This window comes from Argopecten irradians, chromosome 7 (assembly GCF_041381155.1).
Source record: "Argopecten irradians isolate NY chromosome 7, Ai_NY, whole genome shotgun sequence".
Classification (NCBI taxonomy): domain Eukaryota; kingdom Metazoa; phylum Mollusca; class Bivalvia; order Pectinida; family Pectinidae; genus Argopecten; species Argopecten irradians.
Window position 1 is genome coordinate 27,139,427 of NC_091140.1, and position 17,120 is coordinate 27,156,546.

General features: G+C 38.9%; 1 protein-coding gene across 2 annotated transcripts in view; it reads left to right on the top strand.

Annotated features, from left to right (window-relative positions):
- LOC138328012 (neural cell adhesion molecule 1-like) overlaps positions 1–17,120 on the top strand; it is a 41,755-nt gene that overhangs the window by 1,642 nt on the left and 22,993 nt on the right. For both annotated transcript variants that reach the window (XM_069274575.1, XM_069274574.1), the window contains exons 2-4: positions 9,103–9,197; positions 9,682–9,838; positions 11,072–11,193. In XM_069274575.1, coding sequence (XP_069130676.1) covers positions 9,103–9,197; positions 9,682–9,838; positions 11,072–11,193 — 374 coding nt within the window. The remainder of the gene's footprint in view (positions 1–9,102; positions 9,198–9,681; positions 9,839–11,071; positions 11,194–17,120) is intronic.

The following is a 17,120-nucleotide window of genomic DNA, read 5'->3' on the forward strand; positions in this document are numbered from 1 at the left end:
CCATTCCCATCAAGGTTTAAAAGCTATAGCCTTTCAGGCCAAAAGTTAGGCAAGAACACCCTCCGGAACCATTCCTTCTAAAGTTCCTCGGTCATCCAAGCCTTGTTATTGAAGGTCCATACGGACATGGGAGGGGCAGCCGCGGTTTTATGTCCGTACAGACTTTTCTTTGTCTTGCCTTTAACGATGATTAGTTCTATCATTTATTTTATCCTTTCGCGGCAATTACACGCAAGGGCGTATGTGTAAGTTGCTTACCAGTCTCATCAGCATTCCAGATGCGTTCGGGTACGTTTTGTGACAATTTTCAGATAAAGTATGCCCTGTAGGTAGGGCGTTAGAATTGTACCTGCTGCCCCTATTGCATGATCGTAAAAGGCGACTAAATTTAGGATCTTATCTTTTCTCTTCTTCCTAACTAACTTTATCTTTCCTAATGCCTCCCTTGCCACTGCCTCACTTTTGGCATTGAGTTTAGCGTTCACCCCTGTGAGGAACGACGTTCTTGGTTCTGTCCCCTGTCCGATACACACCAAAGTCTATAATAGTCTCTGCTCAAACAAATCCTGCTTAGCGCTCAGCAAATAGGGAGTGGGACGACTGAATCGCCCGTTGTCTTCTAATGTGACCGGGTTGGGTGTGTTGCTTGGTGTCTTCGTTGGCATGCTTCTGTGATACAGCACTATAAAACGGGCAACAGTTCCACTATACAAGAAGACACAACATGAATATACCGCAGTCTCCCAAAACACGCACCTCGCACAACATACACGGAACACACCGCTTGCATGGGAGGCCGTCCTTACATGACCATAGCTGTTTATATGACATTAATTAATCAAACAAAGAGCAGTGCTCCTCTACGACATGTTGGGAACGTATATATAGTTCCCGGCCAAAAGGTATAGTAGGCCGGGAACGTATATATATATACTCTTACGACTGAATATAACTCTAACACAAATATTTTACTCATAAGTGTGTTGCTTGGTGTCTTTGACGGCATTATCCAGTGATATAGCACTATAAATAGGGCAACAGTTCCACTATACAAGAAGACACAGCATGAATATACCGCAGTCTCCCAAAACACGCACCTTGCACAACATACAAGCAACAGACTTCATACATGGGAGGCCGTCCTTACATGACCATAGCTGTTTATAGGACGTTAATTAATCAAATAAATCATAGTTTACAAATTACAAGTTAGTAAGTATTATATTAAATGGCATTTATGGAACACCAATTTAAAAACTTTTTTTTAGCATACTTATACATACATGCACATTGTATTAGTTTTTTTTCAGCATACTGATTAATAATATTAATCCCTGTGACCTAAAAAGTACTTGTGTACTTAGAGAATCTGTATTGGTTAATAGTACAAAAAATAGCATATTTTTTCACAACATTTCAAGATGATGTGATTGAGAATTCGAATACATCAAGGAGCAATTAAGGTCACAAGGAGTTCTTAGGCACGGTATATAAAATACTAACACTTAACAATATAACAAAAGCAATTAAGCACACAGCACCCTAGTAACATTACTGGGAGGGTGGGTTTATAGTGTACATTTTGCCAGTTCATGTTTTGATGCCCAGTAGAAATTCGTCTACCATTCCGTGTTCAGGAGTCGGGCCTGGTCAGCTTGAACCATGCTTGTCACAGCGTCGTTGTCCTGCTCGTGATCATAATCATCCTCTTTGTTTCATTCTGGTTCGAACTGATATGGTTGTTAATTTCTCGTCGGTCTTTGTCACCTGAATCATCAGAAAAACTTTCCAATGCCTCGCTCTCACTGCTATGATCGGTCATCTTAAATGTTGCTCATATGACGTCAAACCGGAAATTGCGTTGATTGTTTGCAAATGGGTGAGATTCGATCTTGAATATCTCGGAGATTTCTTGATGGATTTTCATTTTTTCCCTGTTTTTGTTGGATTAATATTTTTCTTTTGAATAAATGAGGAAACATTTCAATTACACTACCTCTTTCAGTTTATGCTTAAAATGCGGAGTGCAGGGGCAGTGGCGCTAACTCCAAGAAACATAACGATCGCTTATAGGAAGACGACCAAACCAAATATGTATTGTTTTCCTTTTTGTTTCCAATTTATATTTATCGAAAGTCACTTCTGGTCAGGTATATTACTGTTCATTTATTAGGGGCTATAAGATGACGGGCTCCAAAGGGACTCTCTGTCCAAAAGGCAACTTAAATCTTACTATATACACTATACAGCTGTTCAGCCGACCCTGCCTGGGAAAATCTGGCGGGTCAGTGTCATTTAAGGTTTATTCAAATTAGGAGACAAGTCTGTGCGGCACCACATGTGGTGCTTGCAATAGCTAGTCATCATATATCTATATATACATATGACGGAAATTCAAACCTCGGCGCCTGCTTTAGATATTATTGAAATCTGATGATTCCCTAGGCATTCCTAGTGAGGCAAAAATACAACTAATTAGCAATTGTCTGCCACCTCTTTTGTTACCACTTTTTATTGGTGGCCCTGAAGGTAGGGCGTTAGAATTGTACCTGCTGCCCCTATTGCATGGTCGTAAAAGGCGACTAAATAATTGGTAGTTTCTACTCCTGTTTAGCGCTCAGCAAACAGGGACCTCTTTTGTTACCACTTTTTATTGGTGGCCCTGAAGGTAGGGCGTTAGAATTGTACCTGCTGCCCCTATTGCATGGTCGTAAAAGGCGACTAAATAATTGGTAGTTTCTACTCCTGTTTAGCGCTCAGCAAACAGGGAGTGGGACGACTGATTCGCCCGTTGTCAGTATAATGTGACCGTTTGGTGTATGTTACTTGGTGTCTTCGAAGGCATGATTCAGTGATATAGCACTATAAAAAGGGCAACAGTTCCACTATACAAGAAAACACAACACGAACATACCACAGTCTCCCAAAACACGCACCTCGAACTTCACACATACTACACACTTCAAAATAATTGAGCTGTCTCAGATCATTTGGACTTAAACTCACCTACAGCATTTTTACCTAGAGGACAGTTTTCATACCAGGATTCGTCGGAATCGAGATAGGAATTCCTGGGATATTGAAACAAAGATTCACATTTAGTGTTACGTTTTGAAAGGTATTTTAGTAAATATCTCCATCTTTGTTGCGAATGTTAGAATAAAAATCACTTAGAATCTTGACGAGTGCGGCCACTTCCATGGTAGAAAGTTCGTTGTCGGATGCATCTACACATTTTTCCTAGCAGAAATCTTTAAATATTTTCATTGAATATTTAGTTGCTTGTTCCGTACTTTTACTTTTTTTTTGTTCCTTATTCAAATCCTCAGCATTTATGTTTCCAAGCCATGACATCTTTCTTTGTGAAACCTCGTCCGCACATTTTTTGTTTCCCATTGAAGAGCGCAAATATCGACAATGACGTTAATTACGTCAATATGACGTACGTAACAAAAAGCGTGTCAAGCCATAGTCCTGGAAATATGGCTCAATAGTGCCCGGAGGCTGAGCCAATGAAAACGCGAGAAACAGTCACGTTATGTACTAAAGACCCTTATTATCACTATGTTTGCCTCTATTTAACGGAGTGGTCATACGGATATGTATTTTAATCAGATTGGTCATTGCTCAAGCCATCCATTATATTACTTCTAGGATTTAAGTCACCCTTCCAATGGTCAATGTTAGAGGGGCAGCGGCCCTCGCGCCAACATGATGTGTTCAGCGTATTCCGTTGTAATATTGCTGGAGTAACAGACGGAGGCCCGGAGGTGTTGCATAAAATCAAGTTAGTCTGCGTGACTATGGCCCCCTAAGGGTCCATGCCAAGGGCAGCTAATAATTGTTGATCCTGCCCTTTTGAGGTTGGAATCTGAACTTGGTCGGAAGATTTCAAGACTGAAGAGGTAATTGGAGGCGACTTTTATTTAACAAGAAGCCCCACAGTCCCGATTATTTGTCTCTGTTCTTATCTGGTCAGTCTCTAATAAATCATGACTCTTTTGATCAAACTCAGATACCAATGGTGCTATTGGGGATATTGTGTAGAAATAATTGGTTCTCCTTGCGTATAACGTTGTTGTGTTGCAGAATTGCCTGCTGGAGCATCGGATTCTGTCTCCTCCTGAGTGGTAAAGAGATAACCCCTTGCAGCCCCTTTTCCATCAAAGTGCTCATCAGGGCCTTGACTTGGACCATTTCCCCAACATGTCAGACCTTGCATGTCGGTTTGTGAGGTCTTTTGTTTGTTTGATTAATTAACGTCCTATTAACAGCTACGGTTATGTAAGGACGGCCTCCCATGTATGCGGTGTGTTGCGTGTATGTTGTGCGAGGTGCATGTTTTGGGAGACTGTATATTCATGTTGTGTCTTCTTGTATAGTGGAACTTTTGCCCTTTTATAGTGCTATATCACTGAAGCATGCCGCCGAAGACACCAAGCAACACACCCCACCCGGTCACATTATACTGACAACGGGCGAACCAGTCGTCCTACTCCCTATATGCTGCGCGCTAAGCAGGAGCAGAAACTACCACTTTTATAGACTTTGGTGTGTCTCGGCCAGGGTACAGAACCGAAAGCCTTCGTCACAGGGGAGAACGCTCAACTCCAGGCCAAAATGTGAGGCGGTACCAAGGGAGGCATAAGAAAAGATGAAGTCAGTTAGAACCCAGAGCCTTCCTCACAACAAACAAGTGTACTTTTCCGACTAACGATTTTTACACGAATCCTCGTAATTCAACTTTCGTTATGAAATAAAATTCGCCCATAATCCCATCATATCATATACCATAGTGACCAGTAAGGAATTGTCTTCAATGTAAGCTAAAAAAATATCAGATCGGATAATTTTTGTGGTGTTCAGAGCATTTTAAAATTACCCCATTTTCTAGAAATGGGATACAGGGCTAAGTAAACAACCTTTCAGTATTTTTAGTATTTTTTTTGTGCGCGCGCGCGCGTCGTAAACCTGTGGTAAGGTAGAGCATAGGAGTGGTATGGTAGAGCATAGGAGTGATAAGGTAGAGCATAGGAGTGGTATGGTAGAGCATAGGAGTGGTATGGTAGAGTATAGGAGTGATAAGGTAGAGCATAGCAGTGGTAAGGTAGAGCATAGCAGTGGTAAGTTAGAGCATAGCAGTGGTAAGGTAGAGCATAGCAGTGGTAAGGTAGAGCAAAGCAGTGGTAAGGTAGAGCAAAGCAGTGGTAAGGTAGAGTGTAGCAGTGGTAAGGTAGAGCAAAGCAGTGGTAAGGTAGAGCAAAGCAGTGGTAAGGTAGAGCATAGCAGTGATAAGGTAGAGCAAAGCAGTGGTAAGGTAGAGCAAAGCAGTGGTAAGGTAGAGTGTAGCAGTGGTAAGGTAGAGCAAAGCAGTGGTAAGGTAGAGCATAGGAGTGGTAAGGTAGAGCATAGGAGTGGTAAGGTAGAGCAAAGCAGTGGTAAGGTAGAGCATAGGAGTGGTAAGGTAGAGCAAAGCAGTGGTAAGGTAGAGCATAGGAGTGGTAAGGTAGAGCAAAGCAGTGGTAAGGTAGAGTGTAGCAGTGGTAAGGTAGAGCAAAGCAGTGGTAAGGTAGAGCAAAGCAGTGGTAAGGTAGAGTGTAGCAGTGGTAAGGTAGAGCAAAGCAGTGGTAAGGTAGAGCAAAGCAGTGGTAAGGTAACGGAGCATAGCAGTGGTAAGGTAGAGCAAAGCAGTGGTAAGGTAGAGCAAAGCAGTGGTAAGGTAGAGCATAGCAGTGGTAAGGTAGAGCAAAGCAGTGGTAAGGTAGAGTGTAGCAGTGGTATGGTAGAGCATAGGAGTGGTAAGGTAGAGCAAAGCAGTGGTAAGGTAGAGTGTAGCAGTGGTAAGGTAGAGTATATGAGTGGTATGGTAGAGCATAGGAGTGGTAAGGTAGAGCAAAGCAGTGGTATGGTAGAGCATAGGAGTGGTAAGGTAAAGCAAAGCAGTGGTAAGGTAGAGCATAGCAGTGGTATGGTAGAGCATAGCAGTGGTAAGGTAGAGCATAGCAGTGGTAAGGTAGAGCAAAGCAGTGGTAAGGTAGAGTATAGGAGTGATAAAGTTGGGCATAGGAGTGGTAAGGTAGAGTATAGCATGGCCCTGCAGGTAGGGCGTTAGAATTGTACCTGCTGCCCCTATTGCATGATCGTAAAAGGCGACTAAATTTAGGATCTTATCTTTTCTATTCTTCCTAACTGACTTTATCCTTCCTAATGCCTCCCTTGGCACCGCCTCACTTTTGGCCTTGAGTTGAGCGTTCGCCCCTGTGAGGAAGGCTCTGGGTTCTGTCCCCTGGCCGAGACACACCAAAGTCTATAAAAGTGGTAGTTTCTGCTCCTGCTTAGCGCTCAGCAAAAAGGGAGTGGGACGACTGGTTCGCCCGTTGCCAGTATAATGTGACCGGGTGGGGTGTGTTGCTTGGTGTCTTCGGCGGCATGCTTCAGTGATATAGCACTATAAAAAGGGCAACAGTTCCACTATACAAGAAGACACAACATGAATATACCGCAGTCTCCCAAAACACGCACCTCGCACAACATACACGCAACACATCGCATACATGGGAGGCCGTCCTTACATGACCATAGCTGTTAATAGGACGTTAATTAATCAAACAAACAAACAAATAGAGTAAAGCAGTGGTAAGGTAGAGCATATCAGTGGTATGGTAGAGCATGGGATTAGTAAGGTAGAGCAAAGGATTGGAAACCGGCCCACACTATTACTCCCTTTAATAAAAGCATAATGTCCCTGATTATATGGGACAACTCATTTTCCATTATTTAGCTCTGTTTTCAATTTTTAGGTCACCTGAGACGAAGTCTCAAGTGACCTATTCTAATCGCCTTTTGTCCGTCGTCGTGCGTCGTCCGTCGTCCGTCGTATGTCCGTAAACAATTTACATTTTCGACTTCTTCTCCAAAACTGCCGAAGCAATTTCAATGAAATTTTGCACAAACCTTCTAAGGCATAAGGCCAATCAAAATTGTGAATTATATGGTCCCCACCCCCCAGGGAGCTATGGGAGGGGCCAAAAGGGGTAAAATTGACTAAAATTTCAAAAATCTTCTTCTCCACTCACAGATGTGATGGAATTAAATACTCTTCATAGATAGAAAGGTCATAAGGTCCTTTACAAAAATTGTGAATTATATGACCCTGGGGTCTCAGGTTTCCCCGTGGGGAGGGGGTTAAGTTTACTATAGTTTATATAGGGAAAACACATTTTTGAGTATTATTTGATCATTTGTAATAGGAAATGAGTCAAATATTGTCAGAATTATCAGTATGAGATTGCCATTGAATCCTATTAACCAATTTTCCATGACTGACCCCCAGGGGCCTTAGGGGCGGGGTCAAATAGGCTATATCTTCAAAAATCTTCTTCTGAAATTCTGGAAATGGTAGAATCACATACTCTTCATAGATGGAAAGGTCTTGAGGTCCTTTACCAAAATTGTGAATTATATGACCCTGGGGTCTCACGTTTCCCCCTGGGGAGGGGGTCAAGTTTACTATAGTTTATATAGTGAAAACACATTTATGAGCATTTTTTGCTCAATTTTAATACGAAATGAGTCAAACTTGTTTAGAATTATAAGCATGAGATAACATTTTAATATCATATCTATATTGGTCCTGGTCAACCCCCTCGGGGCAGAGGGGCGGGGCCAAAATGGGCAAATAGGCTAAAACTTTAAAAATCTTCTTCTTAAATACTGGAAATGGTAGAATCAAATACTCTTCATAGATGGACAGGTCTTAAGGTGTTTTATGAAAATTGTGAATTATATGACCCTTGAGTCTCGGGTTTCCCCCTAGGGAGGGGGTTAAGTTTACTATATATAAGTTTATATATGGAAAACACATTTTTGAGCATTATTTAGTCATTATAATAGGAAATTAGTCAATTGTAGTCAGAATTATCCCTATGTGATGGCCATTGAATCTTATTACCAAATTTTCCATGACTGATCCCCAGGGGCCTTAGGGGCGGAGCCAAAAGGGGTCAAAATGGTAATTTCAAAAATCTTCTTTTTGAATTCACAGATTTGATGGAACCAGATACTCTTGATAGATTGGAAGGTCTTAAGGCCCTTTACAAAAATTTGTGAATTTCATGGCCCTGGGATCTCAGATTTTCCCCTAAGGAGGGGGTCAAATTTACTATAGTTTATATAGGAAAACACATTTAGGAACATGATTTGCTTAGTTTTCATAGGAAATTAGTCAATCTGGGTTAGAATTATTAGCTTGAGATAGCATTTAACATCATATCCATATTGGTCCTGGCCGACCCCCAGGGGCGAGACGGGTGGGGCCAAAAGGGGTCAAAATGGATAACATTTCAAAAATCTTTCTCCTGAATTCACAGATTTGATGGAACCAAATAATCTTCATAGATTAAAAATTTATAAAATCACTGACTGACTTCAAGGGCCTGATGGGCCAATATATATTTATAGTGTTTATATGCATGTCTTTGTTTCATTCTGTGTCTGACCTCAGGTGACCGCTAAGGCCCATGGGCCTCTTGTTATACTTTATATTTTTGATACAAAACGAAACCAATGCTATCTAGGTTTAGGATTCCCATTTATAACAAGACACATTTGTAATTTAAATTGGTTAAATGAATTAATCCCATTTTTTTCGAAGTTTTAAGTTCCTGGACACTAAAATTAAATTTCAGTCTAATTTAATGTCTTCTATGATTTTTTTTTAACTTTTCACTTTAAACCTGATATCACAAACCAATGATAGGGGTTTATCTCTGGATATTAATAAATTTAAAATGAAACAAATGTCACTTATTAGATATGCAAAGATGTTTCGTGTTGAGTACACATACACCCTGTAAAGACAGTATTTCAAAGTACTGGAAATTGAGGCATATATAGATCATGACGTCAAAACTACCTGTGACGTCAAAATAGTGTTAGTAAACATGTGCCTTACGATATTTCTGACAAGACCGTGTGACGGGCCAGTTATGGGATAAATTATCTTCTGAAATTCATTTTCTAGATTTCAGTATATTAAGCTGGACACCGTTCTTGTTGATAATGTTATTGAAATGTATATACTGGATCTTTTTGTATTTTAAGGATGCTTCTTCAAAAATGGTGCCTGGCATTTCTTCTCGTGAATGTCATCAGAGGACATGTAACACCTATGCCTATTGACCATAATCAAGTCACAGGTACATAGCGCAATAATTACTGACATAAATATTGCAATATTGCTAGAAGAGACAATACTCATTATGCTTTAAAATAGAGGCTTATGAAATATTTCATATTTTTCGTGTATCCTACAAAACTCGACAATATGTTTACTAGGTGTCGGAAACATGCATAATTCATTAATCCATACAAAACATTGGCCCATACAGTTGATATTAACATGCCGATTTTGTTATTTCAACGGATGTAGTAAGAACTCGAAATATAGTGTTAAATACTAATTTTGGTAATGTGGCTGTTAAATCCGTTTCTCTTTTCAAAAGTAAGGGTAAGCTAATATGTTGACAATTGTCCATGCAATTCACGTGTTTGACTCCCAATTCCCGTAGTTTTTTGAGAACGAGGCCTTCTAAATGATCTTTGCTGTATCAGATATGTGGTTATCAAACCTATTTGTATTACTTAAAGGGATGATGTAACTACCATATTATGTTATTCCAGATGTCAGACTGTCCGATAGAACGTCTTTACTGACGGGAAAAGTCCAGGTCTATTGCAGGAACGCTTGGCATACACTGTGTGATACAGTTGGATTGAAACCTTTTGACGATAATAATGTCTGTGAACAATACCACGAATTTCTCTACAAAAATTTTGAGTAAGTATGCAGCAACATTTTGCATTCAAAAATACCAGTGCCGGTGGTATAGGTTTCTGATAAGCAGACTTAATGAAGATATCACTTTGGGCCGTTTTACGGCCACTCAGTGATAAGAAAAATATTTTGCATTAGGTTAACAATTCCATTGTATAATAGGACACAACACAATTTTGCTTGTTATGAGCATTTTCATTGGCTTAAAAATTTATTTTATCAGCCCATAAAGGAAAAAATGGCGTCGCCGTTTTTAACGTTGCTTCTGATTGGTTGAGATGACGGCGTAAGGATTTCATAGACAAAAGAGTCCCAAAATGAATTTTGAATATTGAAGAGATTATCTTTAGTAAATTGAATTATAAGGATTAATTTGAATATATTTTTTATGTTATGGAGATATAACACAAAAATCTGAGTGTACTCTCATCATAAACCGCTTCGCGGTTTATTTAGAGTTCTCTCAGATTTTTGTGTTATATCTCCATATCATAAAAAATCTATTAGGTTAACAATTCCATTGTATAATAGGACACAACACGGAAATACTACAGTCTCCCAAACCACGCACAACGCATATCATACACGCATAACCGCATACATGGCAGGTCGTCCTTACATGACCGTGGCTTTTAATTGGACGAAATATAGCAAACCACACCAAACATGACAAAATACAAACTTTGTGATTGCCATTGCCTACACATACTGTCGCATTATTGTCCGCATCTCTTGGTACGTATAAAGTGACCGGTAGCTGAACCTGAGTAAAATTTAAGGCAAAGACAGCACATGCATAATTCTGTTCACATACGCCGCCATGTTTGAGTAACCGGAAACCGTGACGAAATGAAAGTTCATTTTAAAAACTTTGTGACATTATATTTCTTTCATAGTGAAAATTTGTAGGTCATTCCAAATATGGTACTAGTTGCCATATTTGGAGCGCGAGACTTTCTAACGAGAAGCATCATGGCGGACAAATGAGCCGTGTAAGCTTACCTTACAGGCGCGAGCGCTCCATAGAAGACCAAAAGTGAGTCGGTATCAAGGGAGACGTTAACAAAAAGAATAATGTCATTTATGGAAGACGTCTTTACATGACCCTGGCTGTTAATAGGACGTAAATTAAGTCGCCTTTCACGATCATGCGATAAGAACAACAGTTACAGTGTTGAATACCCTACCAGCGGTGTTCTGTCTGATTAGAAATATTCAGCTTGTTCTCGATTACAGAAACAACAAATATGGTTTGGGAGAAGGAAGCAATGCAGACGTGTGCGTCAAACCGTCTCTTGAAAGTTGTATGGAAGTCGAAGAGCTCTATTCATCCAAGCCCATGGTACTTACGTGCGAAGGTAATGTCTGTACCAGTAAATATAAACAGGTACCGTTCTGTCTAAGTATAAAATTCATGTAGTTTAAAACCATTTCGGCATTTAGAAAACAACGCATGTAATTGTGTGTACCGCAATTTGTTGCACTAAGTATCGATGTACAAACTAAAAAAAAATACAGATCTTATACTTATTTTTTACTATTATTCTTAAATTAACGTCTATTAACAATCTCTGTCAGTATCCCATGTATGCGATGTGTTAAGTAAAGTGAAGTGCGTGGTGCATGTTTTGTGAGACTGTGATTTCAAGGTAGAATAATTGGTCAATCCAAAAGTCAACAAAATCTAATGGACTGTTGTCAGATGCTCTATCAATTGGGGGTAGTAAGTTGTGAAAGACTATGTTGAAAAACAAATTATTAACAAATCTCGCCTATTTCGCTTTATATGTTAATTTGATAAAATAATTAATAGTATATAGAAAACCTTTCTCGGGTTGATTTTTTAATCATACTTAAAGATGCTCCACCGCTGACAAATGGTATTTTTCTCTATTAAAAACAGGAGCAGAGGATTTAGTATTTTTCTTCAGTTACAAAAGTAGTTACAAAAGTTATTTACTTTACACCATTACCACCATTGCAAAGTGTGAGCTTCTAATTTCACTTCAAGATAAAAATATCAAAAATAATTAATAGTATTCCGAAAAAAAATCCGTGGCACTATGTCCTATATGGAATGCAGTACTAATTGCGCATACACCGAAAGCAAAATAGATTAAATTAAATTAAATTATTTTGTGTGTTAATTAGACATATATATATATATATATATACACGATTTAACACCAATTATTGTTCAAATGATGGGTATCATTTATGCTCTGTCGGCGATTGATGTTTGTTTGATTAATTAACGTCCTATTAACAGCGAAGCATCTTCAAACATATATATTTGCATTCTAACAAGAGGCCCATGGGCCTTAACGGTCATCTGACTCATGGCACAAAACAACAAAGTCACAGTATAAAGCATTGGTTAACGATTAATATAAACAATACAAGGAACTCCTTAGTTGAATATGTAAGTTTCTGAAATAGGTAAATATCATTTGTTGAACAAACTTGGTAGCCCTTCATCCATATATGGTTGTAACCAATTCAAGGATTAATATGAGGAGTCGTCAGATTTTAAAGCCAAATTTCAGCAAAGCTCCCATTTTGGACCTCCGCCGTACTATCCCCATGGGTCTTAGCTCGATCCTTTATAAAATATGATTGTCCTCACCTAAAGTTCCCCCTTCGGCATCAATTAAAACCCCTATAGACCAATTTTCATTGAGATCGGAGGTTGAAACCTTAAAACAGGAAGTGGGCCAGCGGCCATCTTGGAATACCAAAAATCTTTACGAAAATGTTGTATGTTGTTCGGCATCAATTAAACCCCTATAAAATCATTGAGATCGGAGACCGAAACCTGAAAACAGGAAGTGGGCCAGCTAGGGGTCAGACCAGACTCATTTATATAAAATATGATTGTCCTTCCCCAATGATGTTTCACACCAAATATGGATGAAATTCATCCAAGGATGAAGGAGGAGTAGGATTTTAAAACTAAAATTAAGAAAATTTGCACTTTTGGGGCCCTACCCCTCAGCTCCTAGGGGTCGGACCAAGCTCATTTATATAATATATGATTGTCCATCCATAATGATGTTTCACACTAAATATGGATGAAATCCATCCAAGGATTAAGGCGGAGTAGGATTTTAAAACTAAAATTAAGAAAATTTGCACTTTTGGGGCCCCACCCCTCAGCTCCTAGGAGTCGGACCAAGCTCATTTATTTAAAATATGATTGTCCTTCCCAAATGATGTTTCACACTAAATATAGATGAAATCCATCCAAGGTTGTCGGAAGAGTAGGATTTTAAAGCTAAAATTAAGAAAATTTGCCCTTTTGGGGCCCCAACCCTCAGCCCCTAGGGGTCGGACCAGGCTCATTTATATAAAATATGATTGTCGTTCCCCAATGATGTTTCACACCAAATATGGATGAAATCCATCCAAGGATGAAGGAGGAGTAGGATTTAAAAGCTTAAATTAAGAAAATTTGCCTTTTTGGGGCCCCGCCCCTCTGCCCCTAGGGGTCGGACTTATTTCATTTATATAAAATATGATTGTCCTTCCCCAAGGATGTTTCACACCAAATATGGATGTAATTCACTCAAGGGTTTAGGAGGAGTAGGCTTTTGTATAAATAGTTTTACGCACGATGCACGGCGCACAGCGCACGACGACGGACGAAACACGATGACAATAGGTCATCTGACCGAAGGATGACCTAAAAATCCACCAAAATACTGCGATAAAACCCAGTAATCTAAACGTGGACATCTACGTGATGGGGAATTTTCGCTTATTGCACTCTGTCCATGTGTTTTGATGAATGTAAAGATTACTTTAAAGTTTTCTCGAAAACTATATTCAAGGCACCTCTTTCACTAACAATGGAAGTCCAAGAATCAATTTTTCAAAACGAAATGTTATATGTACCAACATTAATGCAAACCCTTGAAATACGCTTAAAAAATTCAAAAGGTGCCAGGGGCCTGTGCTTATCGCCAAATTTAAGTTATCCAGTAGAGTTGTATGACAGGGTTCCCTTTTTTATCAAAATCATGTTTTATGTCGTCAAACTGTATTATTTTCTAAAGAATATAAATAATTACATACTATGATCACAAATATGTATGCAACATATTACAAATAAAATTTTAGCTTCATTTTTAAGACAAAAAATGTCGAAATTTTGGGGTGCTTTTAACAAAGGTGATTCACCCACTTTCAGTTTGAGTTCACCAAAATATTTTCAAAATAGGTGGCTCATAACCTGAAGAACATATTTTGAAAATTTTAGAAAAAAATTAGAAAAAACATGGACCGGTACATTTGTCGTTTATAAGTCCGAGTAGGGCAAGGTCTATGCGTAAACTTTTCATTCAAACGACTTTTTCTCAATATCCGAAAGGCCAAGGATACTGATGTTTGGCCTGTAGCATGCTGGGATAAAGAACTACCAAGTTTTTTTCAAAGGAATGACCTTGATCTATATTCAAGGTCACAGGGGTCAAAAAGGCTAAAATCTTTAAACGACTTCTCAAGAACCAGGAGGCCCAGGATAAGGATATTGGGCATGTAATATGCTGGGATGAACGGCTACCTTTTAAAATTTTAGTTTTTTAGGTCATCTGACCCTATAGTCATCATGCACCGTCCGTCGGCGTCCGCCGTCTGATGTGCGTAAACTTTTCATTCAAACGACTTCTCCTCAGGAGCAGAGGATTTAGTATTTTTCTTCAGTTACAAAAGTAGTTACAAAAGTTATTTACTTTACACCATTACCACCATTGCAAAGTGTGAGCTTCTAATTTTACTTCAAGATAAAAATATCAAAAAATCCGTGGCACTCTGTCCTATATGGAATGCAGTACTGATTGCGCATACACCGAAAGCAAAATAGATGATATTACATTATTTTGTGTGTTAATTAGACATATATACATATACACGATTTAACACCAATTATTGTTCAAGTGATGGGTATCATTTATGCTCTGTCGGCGATTGATGTTTGTTTGTTTGATTAATTAACGTCATATTAACAGCGGAGCATCTTCAAACATATATATTTGCATTCTAAAAATCCATCAAAATACTGCGATAAAACCCAGTACTCTAAACGTGGACATTTACGCGAGGGGGAATTTTCGCTATTTGCACTCTCTGTCCATGTTTTTTGATGAATGTAAAGATTACTTTGAAGTTTTGGTGCGAGTAAAATTGATCAACACAATTTCTCAAAAACTAAATTCAAAGGACCTCTTTCACTAACAATGGAAGTCCAAGAACCAATTTTTCAAAACGAAATGTTATATGTACCAACATTAATGCAAACCCTTGAAATACGCTTAAAAATTCAAAAGGTGCCAGGGGCCTGTGCTATCGCCAAATTTAAGTTATCCAGTAGAGTTGTATGACAGGGTTCCCTTTTTTATCAAAATCATGTTTTATGTCGTCAAACTGTATTATTTTCTAAAGAATATAAATAATTACATACTATGATCACAAATATGTATGCAACATATTACAAATAAAATTTTAGCTTCATTTTTAAGACAAAAAATGTCGAAATTTTGGGGTGCTTTTAACAAAGGTGATTCACCCACTTTCAGTTTGAGTTCACCAAAATATTTTCAAAATAGGTGGCTCATAACCTGAAGAACATATTTTGAAAATTTTAGAAAAAAATTAGAAAAAACATGGACCGGTACATTTGTCGTTTATAAGTCCGAGTAGGGCAAGGTCTATTTTAGCAATATTACATCATGGTTGCACTACGACTATTTTCAGTAATAAAATTGAAAAAACTAAGAAAATGACTACTGTATATTATTTGATACATAATGCATTCTGCTGTGGTCAAAAATTTCTTATAAATACAGTTTTTATAGTCATCATGCACTGTCCGTCGTCGTGCACCGTCTGCTGTCCGCCGTGCGTAAACTTTTCATTCAAACGACTTCTTCTCAATATCCGAAAGGCCAAGGATACTGATGTTTGGCCTGTAGGATGCTGGGATAAAGGACTACCAAGTTTTTTTCAAAGGAATGACCTTGATCTATATTCAAGGTCACAGGTGTCAAAAAGGCTAAAATCTTTAAACGACTTCTCAAGAACCAGGAGGCCCAGGATAAGGATATTGGGCATGTAACATGCTGGGATGAACGGCTAAATTTTAAAATTTTAGTTTTTTTTTTAAATAAATGATGACCTTCACCTTCATTCAAGGTCACAGGGGCTAAAATCCTTTAAAAATCTTCTTGTGAATAACTAAGAGGCCTAGATACCTGATATTGAGCCCGTGACATGCTTGGGGGAAGGGCTATTAGAATTGTACCTGCTGCCCCTATTGCATGATCGTAAAAGGCGACTAAAATTAGATCTTATCTTTTCTCTTCTTCCTAACTGACTTTATCTTTCCTAATGCCTCCCTTGGCACCGCCTCACTGTTGGCTTTGAGTTGAGTGTTCGCCCCTGTGAGGAAGGCTCTTGGTTCTGTCCCCTGGTCGTGACACACCAATGTCTATAAAAGTGGTAGTTTCTGCTCCGGTTTAGCGTTCAGCACACAGGGATTGGGACGACTGGTTCGCCCGTTGTCAGTCTAATGTGACCGTGTGGTGTGCGTTGCTTTGAGTCTTCGGCGGCATGCTTCAGTGATATAGCACTATAAAATGGGCAACAGTTCCACTATCAGGGCGCGAAACATCCCCCGTCCGATGGCCCGGGGCCAGTTGTTCTTCTGTTCGGACAAGTGAAATTTCTAACAAGCTTTCCCGACGGGCAAGTGCAAATTTCAGTTGAGAGAACATCCATAAAAGCTCTGTCTTTGTGATTGCTATTCTATGTCATTTCATAACATCGTTCTCGTATTAAATTCTTGAGAAACATCGCGAAATATAAGCTTCCTTTTCACTAACGTACTGCAACTCGCAAAACAGCAATGTTACGTGTCTATTTCTCTAGAGTTATCGCAACGATATAGTGATACTATACGAGGTATCCCGAAGTTTTGAAATCCGGATCGGTAAAGCGTTTGTTGCCTATGATCTCGTGTCAAGGATGATAAAAGTCTACATGATCTTTCATCGGTCGCCTAGATATGCGGCGATAATGCCTAGGCTAATATTTGACATTACCGCTCTCGTTAGTTATAATATCGGTATTGATGTATTAATGTTGTTTACTTTACTTGAGAAATAAAACCTGAATGACCTAAGTATTTGTTTTATACATAAATGAAAGAATGTATCACTGGATGAGGTGTTTTTTCCTGTCATACCATGGGGCGAGTCGGATACCAAATTGTTCCAAAAAGGGTAGTTAT